Source organism: Haliotis rufescens, unplaced genomic scaffold (genome assembly GCF_023055435.1).
Source record: "Haliotis rufescens isolate VD_foot unplaced genomic scaffold, xgHalRufe1.0.p SCAF_2, whole genome shotgun sequence".
In the NCBI taxonomy this organism is placed as follows: Eukaryota; Metazoa; Mollusca; class Gastropoda; order Lepetellida; family Haliotidae; genus Haliotis; species Haliotis rufescens.
Window position 1 is genome coordinate 34528548 of NW_025963890.1, and position 22904 is coordinate 34551451.

General features: G+C 39.7%; 3 protein-coding genes across 6 annotated transcripts; all 3 read left to right on the plus strand.

Moving 5' to 3' along the window:
• Positions 1 to 498: 498 nt before the first annotated feature.
• LOC124111902 (scavenger receptor class F member 1-like) lies at positions 499 to 4617 on the plus strand. Of its 2 annotated transcripts, XM_046471796.2 has the most exons (5): positions 499 to 682; positions 1728 to 1805; positions 1982 to 2024; positions 2752 to 3537; positions 3800 to 4617. In XM_046471796.2, exons 2-5 carry the CDS (start codon positions 1770 to 1772, stop codon positions 4081 to 4083), a joined length of 1149 nt encoding a protein of 382 aa, XP_046327752.1. In that variant the 5' UTR covers positions 499 to 682; positions 1728 to 1769; the 3' UTR covers positions 4084 to 4617. The 2 variants fall into 2 exon arrangements, with proteins under 2 accessions (XP_046327752.1, XP_046327754.1); XM_046471798.1 differs by lacking the exon at positions 499 to 682 and having other exon boundaries at positions 1729 to 1805; positions 1912 to 2024.
• Positions 4618 to 9715: 5098 nt separating this feature from the next.
• Positions 9716 to 13034, plus strand: LOC124111900 (platelet endothelial aggregation receptor 1-like). Its single transcript, XM_046471794.1, has 5 exons — positions 9716 to 9775; positions 10107 to 10171; positions 10351 to 10938; positions 11124 to 11235; positions 11777 to 13034. Exons 2-5 carry the CDS (start codon positions 10117 to 10119, stop codon positions 12426 to 12428), a joined length of 1407 nt encoding a protein of 468 aa, XP_046327750.1. The 5' UTR covers positions 9716 to 9775; positions 10107 to 10116; the 3' UTR covers positions 12429 to 13034.
• A 1967-nt stretch (positions 13035 to 15001) lies between these two features.
• LOC124111908 lies at positions 15002 to 21759 on the plus strand. 3 transcript variants are annotated; one of them, XM_048399843.1, is made up of 6 exons: positions 15002 to 15660; positions 17336 to 17400; positions 18680 to 18762; positions 18963 to 19016; positions 20177 to 20279; positions 20527 to 21759. In XM_048399843.1, exons 3-6 carry the CDS (start codon positions 18687 to 18689, stop codon positions 21107 to 21109), a joined length of 816 nt encoding a protein of 271 aa, XP_048255800.1. In that variant the 5' UTR covers positions 15002 to 15660; positions 17336 to 17400; positions 18680 to 18686; the 3' UTR covers positions 21110 to 21759. The 3 variants fall into 3 exon arrangements, with proteins under 3 accessions (XP_048255800.1, XP_046327770.1, XP_048255799.1); XM_046471814.2 differs by having other exon boundaries at positions 15002 to 17400; XM_048399842.1 differs by having other exon boundaries at positions 17336 to 18762.
• Positions 21760 to 22904: the final 1145 nt, after the last annotated feature.

A 22904-nucleotide genomic window follows, 5' to 3' on the forward strand; every position in this document is an offset into this window, starting at 1 on the left:
AGAAAAAGTTCTAATGCATGGCATTATATGTTTTAAGGTCTTAAAATGCGTTGTTATATGTTTGATCAACGTGAACCTACTGTGGAACTTTTCTGCATTACAAACTGTAGACAATTTATTCAGTAAATTATATCAATTATATTGTCTTCTTTGAATTATGATGATGCTGGTGTTAGTCAGATGACGTGTGGAAGATGTGGATGTGCAGATACCAGCATTTGTACAGCATGGACGTGTGACATTATCAGGTTATAAACCTTTTACAAGGCCTCCATCATATTCAGATTATATCTTGTTACAGTTTCTTTACCTTACTTAAAGCAGATTTGAATACCTTACAGTGCATGCCCATTCAAGACTACTCATCGTATTCAAAACACAGTCCCTCTCATTGTACTGTGTACAGTACATCCACGCTGATGGGCAGGATAGACAACTAGGACGTAGATAAACGGCTGTGACGTACATAGCTGATGTAATCATCTATATATACCCCATACCGCTGCCTGTGTATACAGTACTGTTTTAGTAGTCAGGTGTCCACCAAGGCTGTCGGTTGTTGACTGCCCGCTTCATGTGAAGTCAGGTGAGGCCACCCTCGCTGTTCTGCAACCCAAGCTCGCTGCCGTGTTCTCCTGTTCGCTGCTGGCTGCTGCATGACTTGGGTTAAGAAGATTTAACTGCAAGTATATTCTTTCAGTTTTTGCACGAGCGTTGATGGCGACTTGTTTCTTATTAGAGACATTACATATATTGTTATTAGTCTGGCCAACTATGCATCACTTATCATGACTTTAATGATAACTTTTTCTCTCTGTAAGTCGGGCCAACTCAAAATCAGAGTGACATCCCTTTGCCATCCCAGGATCTGATGGTCGTGAATCAGATGCTTTGTCTGTCAGCATTATGAACTCGGGGGTTTCTTACCTGAGATGAGAGTACAGATGGCCAACTCGCCTTCTTGACGTTTCTTCATCTGCTAGCTTTGGACCGAAATTTGGTCATTACGTAAAAGTTTGCTCTCATATGTTGTTTTGGCTCGTTTGTCTAAAATGATTGACCTGTCAACAACCTCTCCACCTTTAGTGTGTGAGTGAGTATAGTTTTACGCCGCTTTTAGCAATATTCCAGCAATATCACGGCGGTTGACACCGGAAAATTGGCTTCACACATTGTACCTATGTGGGGAATCGAACCCGTGACGAGCCAACGCTTTTAACCGCTATGTCTTCTCCACCTTTAACGCCGCGTGTACGTATCCGGACTAATGCAGACTTCAAAGTTCTAGTTAACTGAGATACCATGCCGCAGAATAGCAGAAGCTCGGACACAGTATACTCCGAGTCCAGTCCTCTGTTGAGCTCCTAAATACCGAGCGCCAGTCAGGGAACAACAAGTACCATCTTTCAATGTCTGTTGGTATGACGCGACGGGATCGAATCACCAACTTTCCGCTTTCCGGGCACACGCTCGATCTACTTGACCACGGAGGCGGCACTTTCAGCTTTTGAGAAGAGGAAACGTGTTGTATTCGGGCGACAGAAAATATTATAATTTTTTTATATCTCTCCAATTTGTAATTAAAATCTCCACAATTGACATTATATATGGAGCGTTGCATATATAGAATGATATCCCCTTGATATGTCTTAGTTTTAAGGCATTTATGACGTATCGCTACCCTTCCCTCGATATGATGATATTGTAATTACCCCGTGTTGTTTCAGAATCAAGGATACTGAGGGTTAACTGAAAGAGACACCACCACCATGACACGGCTTCATCATATGCCACTAAAACATCTAGTAAGTAATAACAACCGTTTTAATGTCAAATATGCCAACGATGATTATAAGCACCAATGCAGAGACCTGAGTGTTGTAGTGTATCAGTAATGCGTCTATGTTACAGTTACAGGTGATTCCTACACAGCTATATGAAATTGGTAAAAGAAATGCCTCAAGTCTTTGTTTCTTCCTAGTGTTTGATGCTGACCATGTACGCTGGACCAGCAACAGTCGCAGGTAATTATGTGTGTTATCATACTTCTTAGAAAATGAACTACTCTGGAAAAGTTTTAGTTCTAGCCTTCATACAGTGTTATAATACCACGTATATCTCAACAGTACTGATGGGCATGGGTGGCCATGTGGTCTGGGTTGTCGAACTTGGCTGCGCTGGACATGGCAGCGTCCCAGTCACCGTGTGAGGATCCGCTGATTGAGGTTTCGCATCTCTGGTTCTCATTGGTTAGCATCACCATGAGTTTCACCAAAGTGGAACATATGTTTTAAGTTTTGAACGTCCTACAATTAAGCTAACAAAGTAAACTAACATACACAATTATTTGTGCTGTTTATTTTGCTATCATTTTAACTGGCGCCACATTGCAAAGTTTGAACAATATATTATATCGTTCTGATTTATCCCATTTCATGGATACGGGGGTTTTTGAACTACACATGACCCAGTGTGCTCGACGGCAATATGACAACTGTGTGGATGGTTACCAGGTGGGGAGGGGTGGTGGGGAGAGACGTGTAACAGAACTGTGAAGTCAGAACATGTTATCAAGGCACCGGTAATTGCATTGGTAACTGTAAAGCGAGATGGCACGGCCAGCGTCGTAGGAAAATATGTTCACATATGTTCCTTAATAAAATTGGTGAAACTATGTAAATTAGCATGGTATTAATATAGTTCAAGATACCAAAAATAATTTGTGAATTGATCTTGATCTTACCATTACAGGTGCTTCCAAGATACACAGTCCCAACTGTGCGAGGTGGCATAGTGGTCAATGTGTGGAATGTTACTACAGGTGGTTTGGACCTCAGTGTGAGAGAAAGTGTGACAGGAACTGCTGGACCACTGGGTGTTATAAGGGTACAGGAATCTGTGAACAGTGTGTGCCGGGTAGATACGGAAGACACTGTAACACAAGATGTCCTGACAACTGTAGATCGGGTAGAGACGGGACTGTGAACTGTGATCGGGGTGGCGGGAGATGCCAGGAGGAGTGTAAGGAAGGTTGGTGGGGAGACACGTGTAGCAAGCGATGTAATAGTAACTGTGAGGGTGGAGCATGCCATCAAACATCAGGTCATTGTATCAGTGACTGCACACATGGCTGGCACGGACTGCTCTGTGACAAACGGTGTTCAGTTGGGTGTCGTGGAAACCGCTGCAGTTGTGTGACAGGGGTATGTACGCATGGGTGTGAGAAAGGCTGGTTAGGTGAAACATGTGAAGAGCAAGAACAGCGAAGAGAATGTAGTGCCACGTGTAAAACGCATGAGTGTGATACGAATGGGAGGTGTTTGAAAGGATGTATAAATGGATTCAGAGGCAGCTCCTGTAACGAAACATGTCCGGTGAATTGCCACATTTGTCAACAAGACACAACGTCATGCACGAGATGCGAACACGGATGGCAGGGACCTATCTGTACCAGCAGAACTATCACACATCATCATCATCGCCCGTCCAAAAAGGAACCGATATTCGACTCACTTGATTCCCCATCTGTACCAAAAGGTATGTGTATCAGAACCAATAGTGAAGCAGCCAGTCTAATCAAAATGAATGTTTCGGTCCAACTGCTTAACAAATGGATCCATCAAATTATTGTACTTTAATGGACCATTGGACATTGAAGTTGTTTAGCTGAGGAATATATCCTGGTTAGTTGAATTCAATATATTGATGATGTATGTTCCTGTAACATAGAAATGAAAACCAAAGACGAAGAATAATGCCTTTGCTTGTTAATGTTTTGGTATCATTCTCTTCCTTTCAGGTAGGGCGAACAGCAGGAATAATGGCAACGTGTTGCTGGTCTTGGTAGCTGTGATTATCAGTGCGATGGGTCACATTGATCTGTCATGTTATGCCTATGAAACAGTCCGAATACAAGGAACCGTACGATACATCTTACAAAAGTTACGGCTACACGTAAAACGGTTGTGTGTGAAGATTGCACGCCATGAGTGTACACTAGTTCATGCGTTTGTAAATTGGCGGTTTCAAAGGCCGTCAATATCAGATTGTATGTCCAGTGGTACGGTAATATTCTCACCGTAGTTTGTTCTCACATGATGCTTCAATATCACCTGCATCGAATGCAATCTTTTATGCTAACTGAAAACATGATTGAATTTCTATCGTTAGATTTCTTAACTATTTACAACCCAAACATCGAGTTGGTCTCACATTTAAGAATGTGTCAAGGGAAAGTAACTCCAACATACTTCACCGTCATAGTGACATTTGGTTTCATCATCTTTTACATTCTTCATACCATTACTTCGAGAACGTATCAACTCAAGCTCAAGTGTGTTGACCATAGAATAGAAACATAGGAACTGATTGGCCGTCAAAAGTGGTATTTCTTATGATGACAAATGTGCACCATGAACAAAGTAAAAATATTCATTTGTTTATTGTTTTCATTAGAACTACGTGTGGGAGAATGAGGATTCGCCTGATTGGTCTCCTGATTTGGCAACTGTTGTACAAAGAAATAATGTGCTGTCAAGCATTGAGAATCTGTTTAATCCTGGACACTGAAAGTCCAGATGTATATGATTTTAAATAAAAAGATATTTTTTTAAAACATGATGAAGTTGGTTTTATGCTGTCCTGGCTTGTACATGTACAGATTCGATTACATGTGTCTGTCATCGTGTGCAGAGTTGCGCCCCTTAGGCGGGCCAGAAATCTATGTCGTGGGTTCGAATCGCCCTTGTCAGCAACATGCTCGTGTTTGTGGGTTTCACCAATGTGGTAAATGTCTAAAGCCTGCATCAAATGGAACTCGCCTGATATGCCGTGATATAACTGATATACTGTTCAAAGCGGAGTTAAAGTAAAATAACTCACTGACATGAATAACAACCATGGAAGGGAAAAACCAAGACATATTATTTGGAATGGAAGTGAAAACTGTGTGATGTAAATACTTCATTTACTGTTGAATATTGTATCTGAATGTGATGGTTTAATACGTCCGCTAGATCTCATTCGTATAAGCACATACTACTTTTCAGTATCTTCCTTAATGTCCAGCTCGTTTAATTTTCTGTTAACCTGTTACTTGTATACCACTACTATGAACGTATCAGCAATTTCACATCGAAATTCACCCTTTTCATTTAATTTAATCGACTTGATGTAGTAGTTATTGACTCAGTCATGCATGGTTTCCTTTACACACACACACCCTTCCCAATGTCCCAAGTGTGACACGTTTGAGCATGTGTAGACCTGTTTCTTTTGTATGTTCAATGTTCCATCAGTTAAAACATAAAGCGAGGGTGTCCTGTTAGAGGAGGTCCAGACTAACGAGATTCCGCTTTGTTGCATCCAGCTATGAAATTCTCGAAGTCTGATTCTGAAATTGATACTATTGATATTATTTTGGACGAAAGCAGTATAGGATTACTTCATTTATCATTAATGGCTTTCGATAGCGCCTCGTGTCACGGAAATAAAATATTACTTAAAACTGAATTCCTACAGATATCCATTTAAACTCACCTCAATCGGTCATTGTATGGTATGAAACAAATATTGAACTATGTTGCCTTGTGAATGCATCCCATTGTGATGCTGACAGGGTTTATCAGTCTGTGATAGCCAACTATCTACATCTTCGAGAATCCTCCTCGATAGATATGTGACGCGATGCATTTAGCACTGCATACCTCCGTGTTAGATCTCCATGTTAACAGTGCAACCACGAACTGAATCATTTATCATATACAGTCGAACCTCGTTATATCGAACCTAGCGGATCCGTGTTGTAACTTTGTGATATCCGGACATTCGAGATAATGAGGCATGAACATTATATAATAAAGTGGCCTGGACTGGAGAAGAGGTTTGAGATATTAGTACGTTCGAGATATCTTGGTTCGAGACAACAAGGCTCGACTGTATATGTTGGTTGCTAACATGGGGATCATGGAGGCATATACAAATGTATGTATATGTAACAAAAGAATTTGACTCTATGCCTGTCGGTACATGAGCTCTTAAAACAGCGACACATGATCTTCACCCAACGTATAGGGGATGTTGTATATCAATACACTTCATCACGCTCTTAAGGAACGCAGAATAGCTTATAACATTACGTGAAACTACATAGTGTCATTAAATGCTGAAGTTGAGCACCGATAAATGTTAAATAAACAAGAGTTATTATTGCCGTAGTTGGAGATCACTTACCTGCAAAAAAGATAATTAATATGACATATCTACCAGGTGTGTGGACCTGCGTTTGCACAATCCAACAGTCACAAAAGCAGTACTGTAAGGATCTCTTCAATGATTGTACTTACATGGTACCACACTGATATACACATAAGTGAAATGAAGAACACATATGACTAAGATATGTCATTAAACACCTGCTCAATTTTTTTCATTTCATTCTACACACACACATATTGCATGCACTAACGTATGCACATGCACATGTACCTACACATACCCATACAAACATACATGTACGAAGGTTCGATCCTACACTTTATATCGCAGACTAACCTAGGGAGTATGCAGCAGTGAGCCGATCTCCAAATATCCGAGGGATCAAACTCCACTACTTGCTGATTCAGCACTACAACCACCACAAATCCAGGTGAGGGGCTTGTGCATTTACAGGTGTGCACAAAGCGGAAAGTTAAACACACCTGAAAATCATGTTTCGTTTCAACTAAGATTTTGAAAAATTTTGCGCTTTGCAGGTCTGACATTTATTGAACTAACAACACTGGGATTATGCTTGTTATTTGTAGATGTGGGCAACACTGAAATTATGCATGTAATATGTAGATGTGGGCAACATTGGGATTATGCTTGTAATTTGTAGATGTGGGCAACATTGGGATTATGCTTGTAATTTGTAGATGTGGGCAACACTGGGATTATGCTTGTAATTTGTAGATGTGGGCAACACTGAGATTATGCTTGTTATTTGTAGATGTGGGCAACATTGGGATTATGCTTGTAATTTGTAGATGTTGGCAACACTGAGATTATGCTTGTTATTTGTAGATGTGGGCAACACTGGGATTATGCTTGTAATTTGTAGATGTGGGCAACACTGAGATTATGCTTGTTATTTGTAGATGTGGGCAACACTGGGATTATGCTTGTAATTTGTAGATGTTGGCAACACTGGGATTATGCTTGTAATTTGTAGATGTGGGCAATACTGAGATTATGCTTGTAATTTGTAGATGTGGTCAACATTGGGATTATGCTTGTAATTTGTAGATGTGGGCAACACTGGGATAATGCTTGTAATTTGTAGATGTGGGCAATACTGAGATTATGCTTGTAATTTGTAGATGTGGTCAACATTGGGATTATTCTTGTAATTTGTAGATGTGGGCAACACTAAGATTATGCTTGTAATTTGTAGATGTGGGCAACACTGAGATAATGCTTGTAATTTGTGGATGTGGGCAACACTGGGATTATGCTTGTAATTTGTAGATGTGGGCAACACTGAGATTATGCTTGTAATTTGTAGATGTTGGCAACACTGAGATTATGCTTGTAATTTGTAGATGTGGGCAACACTAAGATAATGCTTGTAATTTGTAGATGTGGGCAATACTGAGATTATGCTTGTAATTTGTAGATGTGGGCAACACTGAGATAATGCTTGTAATTTGTAGATGTGGGCAATACTGAGATTATGCTTGTAATTTGTAGATGTGGGCAACACTGAGATTATGCTTGTAATTTGTAGATGTGGGCAACACTGAGATTATGCTTGTAATTTGTAGATGTGGGCAACACTGAGATTATGCTTGTAATTTGTAGATATGGGCAACACTAAGATAATGCTTGTAATTTGTAGATGTGGGCAATACTGAGATTATGCTTGTAATTTGTAGATGTGGGCAACACTGAGATTATGCTTGCAATTTGTAGATGTGGGCAACACTGGGATTATGCTTGTAATTTGTAGATGTGGGCAACACTGAGATTATGCTTGTAATTTGTAGATGTGGGCAACACTGAGATTATGCTTGTAATTTGTAGATGTGGGCAACACTGAGATTATGCTTGTAATTTGTAGATGTGGGCAACACTGGGATTATGCTTGTAATTTGTAGATGTGGGCAACACTGAGATTATGCTTGCAATTTGTAGATGTGGTCAACACTGAGATTAAGTTGCGTTAAACCCAACTCACTCACACTCTTTAAATTTCTATATTAGATATGTCAACACAAGTGGACAAAGGTTTCTTCAAGCGCATGTCCCAATCTTAGAGGAAAGCGTCAATGTGATATAGAGTGAGTGAGTGAGTAGTTGGGTTTAACGCCACTTTTAACAATGTTCCAGTTATATAACGGCGTGTGAGCTTAATGTGGGAGGAAAGCCCGAACAGATGCAGGTCTCCAACGAATCCGGCCCATGAGCTTAACGAGCCAGACGAGTCAGTCCCTCAACCACTAGGCTACCCCACCGCCCCTATAGTTTGGTTAAAGATGTTGAGTGCATTTATGAGCTTGGAACAACTCTAAAATAAGATATTAATAATTTCCCCCGACTTTTAATAGTCATTAACGTTTTACTTCCTTTTTAGAAACATTTTCATTGTTTTTTTGTTTTTTCATATTGAACTACACGTACCCACTTCCGTAACATATGCATGCTGAAACATGCTGACCCTGGATGGCTCGTCTTATATCTGTCTAAGGATTTATGAAGCATAGCAATTTACCTGACTTACCCGTCTGTTAACACATGCTTTCATGATTTAAGTCAATCAATGCAGTTATACTTGGTAGTTTGACATAATAGTATAACAATTTCACACAGGGGATAATACATTAGTACAATGTCCTGTCTTCAAATAGTAATCGTCGAAAGGACCCTTGTTAATATTAATCATGAAACTGGAGCCTGACCATACTGAAACTAAAAATCATGCTTTCTAATTGATCAGTTTGCTAGTAATCACCTTTTAATTTCACGTGACGTCATTCTACTTTACAACGAAATGTGAATGCCATGTCCTTGTATGCTAACATCGTTTAGCTCTGTCCTCAAAACATACCTCATATATTTCAAATACTAGTAGTTGAAAATGTTAATACTATTTTAAAGTATAAAGATGGATGCAAGAATATGTTTTCTCTGTACATTGATCTGTAGGTAACTATTATGCCAAAATATTGAATTAAAAGTTGGTTTATGAAGGCAAACCATTTTGCGAAAATCAGTAATTGGATAGTCCCAGGTGCAGACGAGTGTGAGTGAGTTAGCTTTTAACAGTATTCCATTTATATCGCAGCATGTCAGCTTAATGTGTGAGGAAAACCTGATGCAGGTCTCAGAAGTTTACTACTTCGGTGAAACCCACGAACACGGGTATGGTGCTGACAAACCTAGAAACATAATCGGGGCGAACCGGGATTCGAACCCACAATCATATGTTTCTGGTGTGCCCAAGGGACGCAACTCTGCACAGCGAATCGCGGCGCCCTTAGACGACTGGGCCACCCGTGCCCCCGGGTGCAGACGAAGAAGCACACTTAAGAGGAAACATTTATCAAATCAGTGTAGGTTAGTAAGAAACAGATATAATGAAACAGATATCTTCCGCAATATTCCCTTGAAAACTGAGTCACTGCACTTCGTTGCAGTTCCTGTAACAGGCTTAATTTCCTTTCTGAACAGTTTCCCTCAAGAATCAAACAACTTTATAGTTGTCAAAGCAGGACGACACACGAGAACGCGTACAGAGGTAGAGTAGCCTTTACTTCTAGACAGATGTATATTGAAGCATAATGTAACTGAATAAATAAAGCCTTACGGCTAGTTATATTTAATTCCACCTCAGAAGGAAGTTCTATGTAGTATGTATCTTACTAAATATATTACTTAAGGGGCATATGGATACTGACTTGACCCCGACACACTTGGGTAGGCAGTGCATACAACTCGACCAACTGGTGTCAGAGCATTCACTTTACAACGATTCACAGATGTAGGCTTATGATATACATAATAATTGGCAATATCGTATAAATAACTCTGGTTAATTCAATGTAAACATACGTCATCATTGTTTTCAGTAGAGGAAATATGGATTTGACTTGGATATTGTTAATCTATTCATCGCTTGATGTCGGAAGTTGGGGTACGTATACATATTACTATATATATATATATATTCATTTGTCTAAATACACATTGTTCCTTTTAAATGCTATGCATTCATATCAATAAATGACTTTCTCATAACCTGTTTACTTGGTACCAATTCACTTCCTGCATATGAAACAACATCATTCTTTGCTTAAATCGTTTTTGTTTCAGGAGGCAATGATGTTTGCAAACATATTCACGAGTGCTGTCTTTATAAAGACAAACAGTGTAAAAGGGAAACGTCGTCAGATATTTGCAAAGTCGAATGCAGTAAATATCATGATTGTTCCACAAATGACGTTCGGCTTTCGAAAGAAGGGATTGCATGTAATGCAAATTGTACAAATGACATTGGGGCATGTGATGTCGAATGCATCCCTGGACATTACGGTACAAAATGTCATTTTGGATGTAATGGTAAATGTAGAATGCATAAGTGTTACAGAGATAATGGCTCGTGCGTTGACGGTTGTGAGGCAGGCTACTTTGGAGATAAGTGTGAGTCGGCATGTAACAGTAATTGCAAGGACAAAAAATGTGACAGGAGTAACGGAAGCTGCATCAATGGGTGTTCTCCTGGCTATTACGGTGAAGATTGTCTTAGTAAATGTGAAACATCATGCCGTTATCACGTTTGTGATGGGAAGACTGGCAACTGTCTTTTTGGATGCACTGAGGGGTTCTATGGGCTTCTGTGCCAAAAGACTTGCTCTGACGATTGCTTTCTGTGCCATCCTGAAATTGGGGAATGCATCATTGGTAGGTACATATTTGCAATAACTTTTGAAGTAAGTGCGAATTCAGAGCTTATCAGAGGGATTCGCGTATTGTGATACATACTTAAGTAACATAACCATATTATGTGGATAACAGATTAAGAAAGGTTCTATATACCTTTGTGGATTCAGACAATAGCTCCTGGTAACTCTCTTGAATTGTTTCAGATCATATTCCTGAGCTCGAGGGTACTCCTTGCACCACGAAGATACTCGTTGTCTTTTGGGGGTCAGCTGGAGTGTTCATCCTCCTTGCTGGAGCGGCAGTGTTGATGTACAGGTAATTCACATTATTGTTTAATGTTTATGTATATTCAAACGCCAGTCTACATGTTGCCGTACATACGTAAGATAAACATACATGATGCCATTGGTCCAGATAATCAGCTATTGTTTTAAAACTGTTGATAACAGTAATGTTCTATTTTTCAAAAATATTTTTATCTTCTTTCATTTTCAATAACATGTCAAATATTAGCCCTGCTAACAATAAAATATCAACATTTTAATCCACTTAGTCAGATCACCTTTTGACTGTTTATGACCCATCAGTGTAGTGATGAGTTATAACTTGTTTCCTAGTCATGGCTTAGGATAATTCCTTTAGATCAACCATGATCAGCACCTTAGTCTTATTTTAGTTAATTACCTAAGTTAATAAATCTAACAGTAAAGTTTGCAATCAATACAATACAAATGGGCTGATAACCTGACGCGTATACATTACTTTTGAAACTACACGTTGTCCGTCTGTATTGGTACAGTTAGGATAAAACAGCAAACAAAAAACGAATAATATATTTCGTATTTATTCATCACAGGAGCCAAACTTGTAGTTACACTCACAAGAAAAAGAAGAGAGGATTAGACACGCTGTTCATAGATACTAGAGCTCCAATGGGCTTACCCAACGTGCCCAGTCAGGACACCAGATCAAGCCACTATGAGGAAATCATGTGTGGTGACACAGATCGTCACTTTCAGCATATTAGTAAAAGTACGGGTAGTATAAACCTGAGAACCTTAATCAACACCATGAAACATCCAAACCAATGCAACACCGCTAAACGTAAAAGAAACAGGGCAAACGTCGGGAGAAACGCAATGTCACTTGCGTCATCGGTGCACACAATAGACAATTTTCCAACGTGTTGGCTAGGATCGGAGACTGATTTTGATGAAATGTCGGAACATCCTGATAAGAAGGAAGCACCTCTGGTAAGATCCCTTCAAGCTTCCCAGAAGGAAGCCGTGCGTTTTTCAGATGCCCCAAAGGATGAGGATGAAGCAGAAGATATGGATACATCCGTGAAGGAAAGAGAGGGAGAAACTAAGTCACAGGCTGACGATGTGCCAAGGGAAGAAGCTGGCAAGAGATCCTACATCTCCGCTGTTTTTAATGAAACGGATGAAGATACAATGATCGATGATACATGTAAAGGAATATATCCGGGATTGAAAAAGGAAGACTAAACAGCCTTGTTTAGGTGTTTATTGTTTCTTTAAAAGGTTCAAAATAGTTTGTGGTAAACAGTCTGAAGCAAAGTGCATATATCTGTTGCAAGGGTGATTTCAAACTTCATATCTTACTTCCTCTTCTCGAACGAGGTTGATCAAACACGTTTGACTTTCTAGACATTAAGCCTTTTCAGCGTTTCCATTACATCTGGAACGTTCCCTCATTAAATGGTCACATAGAGTTCCACCAGGTGTTGACTGTAACATTGAAGACAGCACAGAGATTTTGCATATGTGGTCGCCCTTCTGTTTCCTGGACATTGTTGGTCGTACAATGTTTGTGAACCATATATATTTTGACCTTGACTTGATGACATGATGACTTTTAGAGTAATTCGTGATGATTCCATTTTTATTTGGTGATATTATATTATTAATTCAAAGGTCTTTTTACTCTAATCATTATGAGTGCGAAAACGACGTGGGAACTTATTTGTATGATACAAATGCTTGATTTCAATTATAGCTCTGCATTTGTGTCGATATAACATGAATATGAAGTTATTTCTGTTGAACCCAGTATGCGCTACATGCTATTTTATATCAATAAAATTAGTTTATACTAGATTTCTCCCTCTTGTACTTTTTATTTGTCATTTTACATGTTGAGAGTTTTCAAATGTGTAAATTGGTACGTGTTGTTTTATATAAAACTATATATCTATTTTTTGCCGAGACTTATTCATACACTTAACGTGAATTCGAAGTATCTCGATGGCTGCATGAATCCCCCAGTCTCACCCATCAGTTGAGGCTCAAAGGAACTATTTTATGTATTGTCACGTTCGAAATGCAATACAGGCAAAAAGATAGATGCAAAGGGAGTTAGTATAAAACGTCACAATGTGAGTATGTAGGACTCTACATAATATCCTTTCGTCACCTTGTAAACAAATTTATGTTTATTCATATAGTTTTATCTATTATTGTTATTGTACAATAATATCTGCCAAAATAAGACGTCGAAGGAGCTACTTGCAGCTATATTCATTGTTGTCAGATTAGTAGTTTTTGTAACGAGTAAACACCAAGCAATATATATTAACTTGCCTTCCAATAGCGTTGTGGGTGCTCGCATTATCCCTTACATTACGTAATTTGTAATTTTGTACGTTTCAGTACACGTCTTCAAGTGATAAATTGATTTTTACTATCGCTAGTGCCCATGTAGTATCGAAACGAGGAACTAAAAAGTACACAGCAAACAGTACATAAACAAGTTTGATTATATTTATGAAACCATGTCACTAACGAAACAGTTAAATTGTTGGTATGGAATAAACACACTCTTCAATGTCAAATCAAAATTGATCTCAAAGAACTCGGTGATTCGACTGATTCCGAATCAGCACAACCTTATTACATCATGTTTGTTTCCTGTATTAATTACTCATGCTGTTTACTTGTGAAACATCAACCAAATACCCTTGATCAGTTTATGACTAAGATTCGGTTTATGTTTCCCGTTGATAAGTCTCTGATGTCTGTGCAAATATGACATACCAGATTCTCATACCCGCCCGACCTTCCAGATACCCCACGCCACAACACATTATATTTGGAGTCTTCGTCATGTTCAGTTCTTTCACCAACGAAACTAGGAGCTTGTTTACGACCTTTTAAATATTCATAATAGCAGTACAGATTTATCGAGTATTATGTGCTGTCAAAACCTACGTCAAGTGAACGAACATATAAGATAACCGACTTGGTCAATGAAACTGTGACATTTGCGATAAAACATCACTAGATATGATGCTTTACCATTTCAATTGTATTTCCTGTTCAGGTAAGTGTTGTTTCATATGCAGAATTTACGATTACCGTGTGTATTAATCTCTTAAAATAAGCCGGAAATTGCAATCAGCTGTGCACACATTTTCTCCCATTACCACCGGTGATTCAGTAAAAAAACATTTACAGTCAGTTAACTCCTTTGCTTCGGGAAGATGCACTTTAATATATTGCCTGATGTCTTTACGCATGGAACAGTTTGACGAGTCCCCGTTAGAAGCTTCCCGCGGACTTGGATGACGAAAACATATTATAGTCTAACTACGACAAATATGACTTATTACAAGTCAAAGTATGGCATCTGAGATATTTTCCATTCTCTGTTGTTTGTGCACCCCTCTATACAGCTGTATGTTTGTGCACCCCCTCTATACAGCTGTATGTTTGTGCACCCCCTCTATACAGCTGTATGTTTGTGCACCCCCTCTATACAGCTGTATGTTTGTGCACCCCCTCTATACAGCTGTATGTTTGTGCACCCCCAATACAGCTGTATGTCAGTGCACCCCCAATACAGCTGTATGTTTGTGCACCCCTCTATACAGCTGTATGTGTGTACACCCCTCTATACAGCTGTTTGTTTGTGAACCCCCTCTATACAGCTGTACGTATGTATGTACGTATGTACGTATGTATGTGTGTGTGTGTGTGTGTGTGTGTGTGTGTGTGTGTGTGTGTGTGTGTGTATGTGTGTGTGTGTGTGTGTGTGTGTGTGTGTGTGTGTGTGTATGTATGTATGTATGTATGTATGTATGTATGTATGTATGTACAACAGGTACAAATTAGTTATCATAAACTTAGTATGATATGTAAATCCCGTCAAGCAGAGAACAAATAACCAGAAAACGTACATGTATAAACTTGTATTGGGTCCACAGTGCGTCGTTCTGGACTGGAGTCTGCAGTAGAAATCTGCGTAATAAGAACATTCACCTGGTCCCCTGTGTCAGTTCACGTCGACAAAAGGATCGTTTAACGGGAAAGTAATTTTAACAATTGTGATGACTATCTTTATGAAGGAACGTTTGGTGGGTATCTGTTGGAGATCAACACCATCCAGAGAATTTGTCAGTGTCCCCATGTCACGATAGGTCTTTGTTTTAAAGCCTCATAGCGCGTCCACGACTTAGCATATCACTATTTCCTTACATAACAGAGTGTCACGTATACACAGCCTCTAGTTTCATAATATGTCATCACCGTGAACTCCCAACATGCGTGAAGAGGATCCATCAACTGTATTGATCAGCATAGCGGAAATGAAACTTAATGAGTTTCTTAATAAAATAATCATTATACGGCAAATACTGACGACAGTAATGAAAAAAGATAGATTTCCTCGGATTTGGGATACTATAAGTCAAATCCTGTAGGCAAGTTATCGATCGCCTGGGTATGTATCAATTCATTACAGGTTCAGTCAAAGCTCTTAAATGAAATAAAATTTACCTTATACGTTTGAAATTAATCTTTTCAAATAACTTCTAACATTCCTTTTGAATACCACAAATTGTGGGAGCCTATTATAAACGATAATCATCTTTAGCTTAGAAGATGATACTAAATTAAGGCAGAGGTTATATAAACTGACCCGGAACTATTGTCAATTTATGAAAGCATTCTAAAAACGAAATATCATCTACGTATATGATACTTATGCCTACATGATACTTCCATGTACATATATGATATTATTATCTACACAGAAGAAAGTATCATCAACCATCGAACTATCGTCTTCGGTAACAATATTTTCGCGAGTAATTGACTATAGTTCCGGGTCCTTGTTTTAGCCCCTTAATGCCGAGCGCCAGACCGGGTAACAATAAGTACCATCTTTTAACGTCTTTTGGTATGACGCGGCCGGGGATCCAACCCCGGACCTTCCGCTCTCCGGGCGGACGCACTATGTGTGTGTGTGTGTGTGTATTACATGTATATTCAATACCAGTAGATGAATTCAGTCTGGAGAGTTTTATACAAAGCTATTTGCAACTGTTACCTCCTCTGCGACATCTCAATGGAATGTTTATCATACATTGGATCTTGTTATAGCCATTATATCTACCGTGTTAATGGGGGTTAACGTCGCATTCAAGATAGTGTGTGCGTGCGTGCGTGCGCGTAGGCGCGTGCGTGCGTGCGTGCGTGTGTGTGCCACTCACACTCAGACAATATTGTTTTATCGCCCTAATTCCGAGCGCCAGGCAGGATAGTAACAGTACATCTTTGTACGAGGATCGAACCACCCATCTGCCGCTCTCCTGGCACATCCACTAGACCACGGAGGCGGTACTTTAAATCTTTGAATGTTTTGTGAAATTTGAATTTTGAAAAAAATAACAGATAAGACTTATATTCAAATCCCAACGATGCGAACACTCTAACATCAAGAATCCCGCTGCTTAGAAATGTAGTAATAAAACTTTGTGAACATGATAATAGTTATAAGAAGATCTCGATTTGTGGAAATTTGAATTCTAAATACTTATAGTGAGTTGGGTTTAACGCCGCCTTCAACGGTGTTCCATTTACGGCATGTCAGTTTAATGTAGGGGGAACGTCGGAAGTGCACAGCGAATTGCGGCGCATCAGACGACTAGGATAGACGTGCCCATAAATACGTTTGATTAAAAGTGACTTACATTAAATTCATATGATGATAAACAAAATATTTATTTGGACTAAATGGTGTAAGATTCTCTCGGAACAAGCTAATAAGCCCTTTCCCTGTAAGATCTATAATAAGGAAGTTTGAACTGCCCATAAATAATTCATTTGAAATATTTGATAGGAAAATAACCCCTATTTTAAAGTATGGAAGCGAAATATAGGGCTTTGTTTACAGAGAAAGTATGGAATGTGTCTGTAGGAAATTCTGTAAATTCCAATTAGGTGTGGGGTATAGTTTTTCGAATGCGGCCACCTATGGGGAGTGTGGGAGACTTTCGTTAAGTTCTAATTATTATTGTTAAACTGCAAATGTTACATTTAAGTCAAAATATCAAATCTTGAAAAAGAACAACAGAATATACGGAAGTAGTGTCCATGCAACGTTGCATACAAAGTTTCAGAGCGAAGGACGTCTTTTGAGAGAGTTTTACAGCATATTCGAGGGTATCAAAGGGAGAAGGTAAGTACATAAAAAATTATATATTATCGAAAAATAACATGTGTTGAGCCCCGGCACTACTAACTTCGAACCTTTTGAAAAATGTCATGATCAGGTGTCATTATTGTTTTGAGAAGCAGTGTGAAGTTTGAGCTTCATTGTTCCGGTGGTTTCTGAAGAGAGAATGTTCACAAAACCTGGGATGCTTTTTTAGAGAAATAACAGCATGGTCAAGGTGCAAAGGTTAAATATAGGTCAAACTTAAAGTTCGAAAAAGAAACCCAGATTAGTATGTTGAGTAACACCACCAACTAAACACACAACGGATATCATTACTTTTGAAAAACATGGTAAGGGTTATCTATATAGCTGACGAGGCGAATTTCGAATGTTTTGTAAGCACATTACACAAAACACATGTAGCGACAAGTTGTTTGTCGTTTGCAGTTTTAGGGGAAAGACCCTTCTTTAAAGCTGCAGAGTCCGTATCATTTCAGAATTTCACAATCTCCACAATCTAGTATATTTAAATGTTATTGACTCTCACGTCAGCACAATCTATTTGGACGTTTATTATCATATAAACAAAATGCAGGTAGAGACATATCGCGTGACTGCATTTTACTGGAGCATGTAAAATGGAAATGATATTAACATTTGTCACGAACACGGCCCATGCCTTTTTATATTTTTCAATATTAATTCAAAAGAATTCACTTATTCTTTGAAAGGTCCTCTTCATTCATTATACGACTTGTCATACATTATGTAGAAAACAATGGTCGTTATCTTGATCTATTAAAGAAATAGCACCATTGTTCATGAAAATCAATCAAACGATCATAAAATGCACGCATAATATTATTGCCACGTAACTGAAATTCAGGCTGTAAAGTTTACGGATCAAGAAACAGATTACAAATGGAAATACAAACACATCTTGTTATTATATTGCAAAATAATCCAGTATTTTCCGTAAAATGATAACACATGAACTGTTTCCTTTTGAGAACATTCAGTTTCCTTTAACATTTGATTTAATAGCCAATGTTTTTTTTATAGCAGGCACAGTTGGAGAAGAAGGAATGTGTCCTATGTACATTACGAATATGAGTTGTGTGGTATATGTATCAGTGAATAGATAGAAGATAAGAAGCATAACAAGTTTAAACATTGAATGTGTTTATGGATGTAAGATTATTCAACATATTCAGGCAATGTGTCGCCATAGTGGTAGTGTCTGTTTTTGTGTTCGTGATAGTGTTCCCATTAATTGGGTTACTATCCTCCTTTTCAACAGGGGAAACATGGACCTAATTTGGATTATGTACTTCTGTCTAACTCTTGTTCTTGCTCAAGATGACAAAGTGACCGGAAGTAAAGGTACGTAAGCGTTTAACCCATGTCACTATATTTCAAATACACATATAAATATTTATGTCTGCATGATTTCCTTTCAATGCTTTGACGAAGACATACACCAGTCACATTTAAATATTGAGTAACAGATGAGTAACAGTTTACTTGTTCTCTGTCAAGTATCAATATATCACGCGAACCTATTTTACTCTTGTTTATTTCAGGAACTGTGAATGACAACCTGATAGCGCCAGCACAAGACACCACTACTGTCCGAGGTAGGTCAGTAGGTTTCCGGGATCAACATTAGGGATGTCATTTGAACAGAATTGGTTAGCAATATGACTAGATGTAACGTCACACGCTCTGATTGATATTATGGTACCAAATGTCAATGTAGTGATAAATGTTAAGACACTAAATGCAACAGAGATACTGGCACTTGTCTTGGTGGTTGCCAGACAGGTTACTTTGGAATAACTTGTGGTAGAAAGAGAGCAACCATTTGATTTTAGTATGAGATCAGCATTATTTCTAAATGTTTCGGAGATCAATCTTTTTTTCCAACATAAACAGGTGCTCAAATTATTTAAATATATATATATTTTTTAAAAACACTTTAATATAGTCACATCTACAGGATGGTTAGCTCTCTCTCTCTTTTTTTTGGCATCCGTTGAGCTCGGGAGTCCATGAATCCGCGCCCGTGTTGAAGTAAGGTCTTTGGCACTGGCAGAGCAGCCCCTGTGGCGGTTGTACAGGCTTACTCCGGAATGGCAGTCGCTGAGAGATGGCGTCCGTTGGCGCTGTACTCTTCGTTGGCGCTGGTCTTCCGCTCAGCCGGTTTTTCCTAGAAGACTTGCTGCAGCTTGGCCTCGCCTCTCTTGAGTCCTCTGCTGATCATGACGTCCTGCACGTCCTGCCTCAATCGCCTGCAGACGGCGGCGCGTTCCTCCCATCGCTCCACGTCCATGTCCGCTTGCAGACGTCTTTGAAGGGGGGGGGGGGGGATAGGGACGTCCATGTGCCTTTTAGACAGAGGCGAACTTATTCGGGGTCCTCCCGTCCTCCATGCGGCGGACGTGGCCGAGCCAGCGAAGACGGCGTTGTTAGAGCAACGGAGGTTCAGGGGAGCAGGGAGAGAACTTCAATGTTTGTGACACTACTGCTGATTTTGACGATGCGCCAGGCTGCGCTAGTGAAAGGCGTTGAAAATATTTTCTTGTCTGGAGAAGAGGGTCCAAAACTCGCTGTCGTACAGCAATTTGCTGACGTCACACATTCTCTTCGTCAATTTTGTGAGGACGGAAGACGCTTTGCCGACCCGCCTGTTGATCTGAGCATCCACGGGCAGATTGTGTGCGACGGGGGAGCCGAGGTAGGTGGACTTATATTCAGTTGTGCCTTGACATAAATGTTCTGGCTTGGTATATTTCAGAACCCGAACCCGAACGTTCTTGCACAGCAGAGATACTCGCTGCTTTTTGGGGGTCAGTTGGAATGTTCATTCTACTTGCAGGAGCTGCAGTGATCATGTATAGGTAAGTCAGGCCAGTGCACATTAACACTGGATGAAGAGATATACTTAAATGATGTAATTCAATTTTAATTTCAATCCCATGACTACCTGCAGTAACGCTCCTTTGCATATCAATTATGATGAAAGTAAATGTATGAATATATGACTGTACTTGCATTTGTCAAAGCATGTGTGTGTAGTTTTGTATGTGTGCGCGCGCATACGCTTTGCTTATCTTCCAATTATGATAAACATTGTTGTTCCCACAGGAATCGAATGCTTACTTCCATTGGGAAAAGGAGAAAAAAGGGATTAGATACACTGTTCGACGACACTTCCTCTCCTATGCGACCTCCGTCCAGGGCCCATCGAGAATCCATGTTAAGTGGCTATGCTGACGTAATGAGCATCGACACTGCCTGTCACTATCGTCGTGTCAGCAGAAGTCTTGGCAGTATCAACTTTAGAACGTTCAGAGCGAGCACCGTGAAGGGTTCTACTCTGTACAATACTAAAAGAAGTAAAATGAGCACAAACGCCGCAGTGGACATTACCATATCAGTGGAGCCCCCACAATTTAAAATATACGATCAGCAATCGTATTGGTTGGGCACGGAGACGGACTTTGAAGACGTCTACAAAAGTTCCCCAAAGAAAAGGGCAACTCTTCGCAGATACTATGCAGGTCTTCAGGAGGACACCCGTACGGATAAAGATGAAGAGGATACAGCATCGGAGGAACCACGGGGAGCCACTGGGACGCAGACTCACTGTGCATCAAGGGATGTACGAAGCAAATTTCTTTACATCTCCCCTGTGTTTAACGAAAAAAATGCAGAATCAAAGACATGAAAACACTTTCATTGATAATATTCGGTAAATCAGGACAAAGTGTCGGCAGTCACTGAGTATGAATATCTTCATCTGTAAGTGTCAGAAAATCTTAACTATCAACTTATTGTGCATATACCTGGTGACTGGAGACATACGTTACTGTCTAAATGACGAATTGTACTCTTTACGTCATCAAAGACAAAGACAACATGTGCGATATGTTTCGATATCAAGTATTGTATGGACTGTAATAATCTATTAGTGATCGTGGCACGCATGTGGTGTGATGTTAATGATTAGCGTAGTGCGTCGCCGTTCTAATATCACAGGCTAGAGAGCAATGACTCTTTTGCTGTCTCTTTATTGTCAGTATAGCACCCCCTCGTTAGTCTCCAAGTTATCTCGGAGAAAGTCAACCTTAACCTCTAGGTTTTTCATGCATGTTTTCTCATGCGAACTACCAACTGTATCGAGCTATATTCTTAAAATGAGTATTTAGGATTATTGTATTAAATAAACACTCCGTGTAAATACATATTCAGCTTACATAAAATGTTCCATTATTAATTATGTCATAAAGAACATATTTGTAAATAATTTATTCTATGGATTATACGATGAGCTAACATGTACAAGCCTCAGTGTATACATTAAAGTTGAGTAATTTATAGATATTGCACTTCTGTTGCGACGTGCATGTACATGTAATTACATGTATGTACGTGTGTCTGTGTGTGTGCGTGTGTGTCTGTGTGTGTGTGTGTGTGTGTGTGTGTGTGTGCGTGCGTGCGTGTGTGCGTACATGCCGGTGTACGTGCGTTCGTACGCGCATTAGGCATCTTGAGATACCATGCCGCAGTTTAACATGGATACCCAACTCAGACACAGAATTCTGACTCCGCGGTGAGCTCAATTATAATGCAAGTACTTTAGAGTGGCCCAGACGTCTAAGGCGCCGCGATTCGCTGTGCAGAGTTGCGTCCCTTGGTTCGAATCCCGGATCGCCCCGATTATGTTTCTAGGTTTGTCGGCACCATACCCGTGCTCGTTGGCTTCCCCGAAGTGGTAAACGTCTGAGACCTGCATCACTTCGGGCTTTTCTCCCACATTAAGCTGACACGCCGCGATATATATCATGTAATACTGTTCAAAGCGGCTCTAAACCCAATTCACTAACTCACCCACTCAAGTACTTCATCGCGATCGGCTTGGTGTGATGAAACCAAGGAGCTTCCGCCCTCCGGGCAGGCGTTATGGCTCAAGCACGAAGGCGGCGCTCTATACAATACATGACCCAAATGTGTAATCTGTAATTGTCCTGACTTTACTTTGGTGTCTCCTGTTTAAGAGGAATATAGACATCGGTTTGTAAGCCAGGTTTTGATTATCATGGGTTCGAAATTCAAGATACTCTCTGATAATCTAAATCTTGGTTTCTAAGCACCATTCCGTGCTTACGGGTCCCACCAGTAGTGATCAGCGTCTACTCACTGTCATCGCATATTGCATGCAGCATCGGAATATTGCTGAATGCGGCCTTAAACCAATAGTGGAGATCTAGACTGGCTTAAACCGGTGTTACATCATGTAAATCGTTTATATTCGTCTAACAGTATATTTTTTAGCTTTATAAGTTTATTATGTTAACATTTTTCTTCATTGGACTCTGACCCGTGAAGATGCGGGGTAGAATGGGTCTTCAGCAATCCATGCATGACGTAAAAGGCGACCATGCTTGTTGTAAGAGGCGACTAACGGGATCGGATGGTCAGGCTTGCTGACTTGGTTAATGCATGTCATCGTATCCAAATTG

Bases quoted from the DNA above. Each gene is read 5' to 3' on its own strand.
- LOC124111902 (XM_046471796.2), top strand. From the start codon at position 1,770: ATGACACGGCTTCATCATATGCCACTAAAACATCTA. The intron at 1,806-1,981 runs GTAAGTAATAAC...GTTTCTTCCTAG, and splicing joins ATATGCCACTAAAACATCTA to TGTTTGATGCTGACCATGTA. The intron at 3,538-3,799 runs GTATGTGTATCA...TCTTCCTTTCAG, and splicing joins TTCCCCATCTGTACCAAAAG to GTAGGGCGAACAGCAGGAAT.
- LOC124111908 (XM_048399842.1), top strand. From the start codon at position 18,597: ATGTGTCGCCATAGTGGTAGTGTCTGTTTTTGTGTTCGTGATAGTGTT. The intron at 18,763-18,962 runs GTACGTAAGCGT...TGTTTATTTCAG, and splicing joins CAAAGTGACCGGAAGTAAAG to GAACTGTGAATGACAACCTG. The intron at 20,280-20,526 runs GTAAGTCAGGCC...TTGTTCCCACAG, and splicing joins GCTGCAGTGATCATGTATAG to GAATCGAATGCTTACTTCCA.
- LOC124111900 (XM_046471794.1), top strand. From the start codon at position 10,117: ATGGATTTGACTTGGATATTGTTAATCTATTCATCGCTTGATGTCGGA. The intron at 10,172-10,350 runs GTACGTATACAT...TTTTTGTTTCAG, and splicing joins GCTTGATGTCGGAAGTTGGG to GAGGCAATGATGTTTGCAAA. The intron at 10,939-11,123 runs GTAGGTACATAT...GAATTGTTTCAG, and splicing joins AATTGGGGAATGCATCATTG to ATCATATTCCTGAGCTCGAG.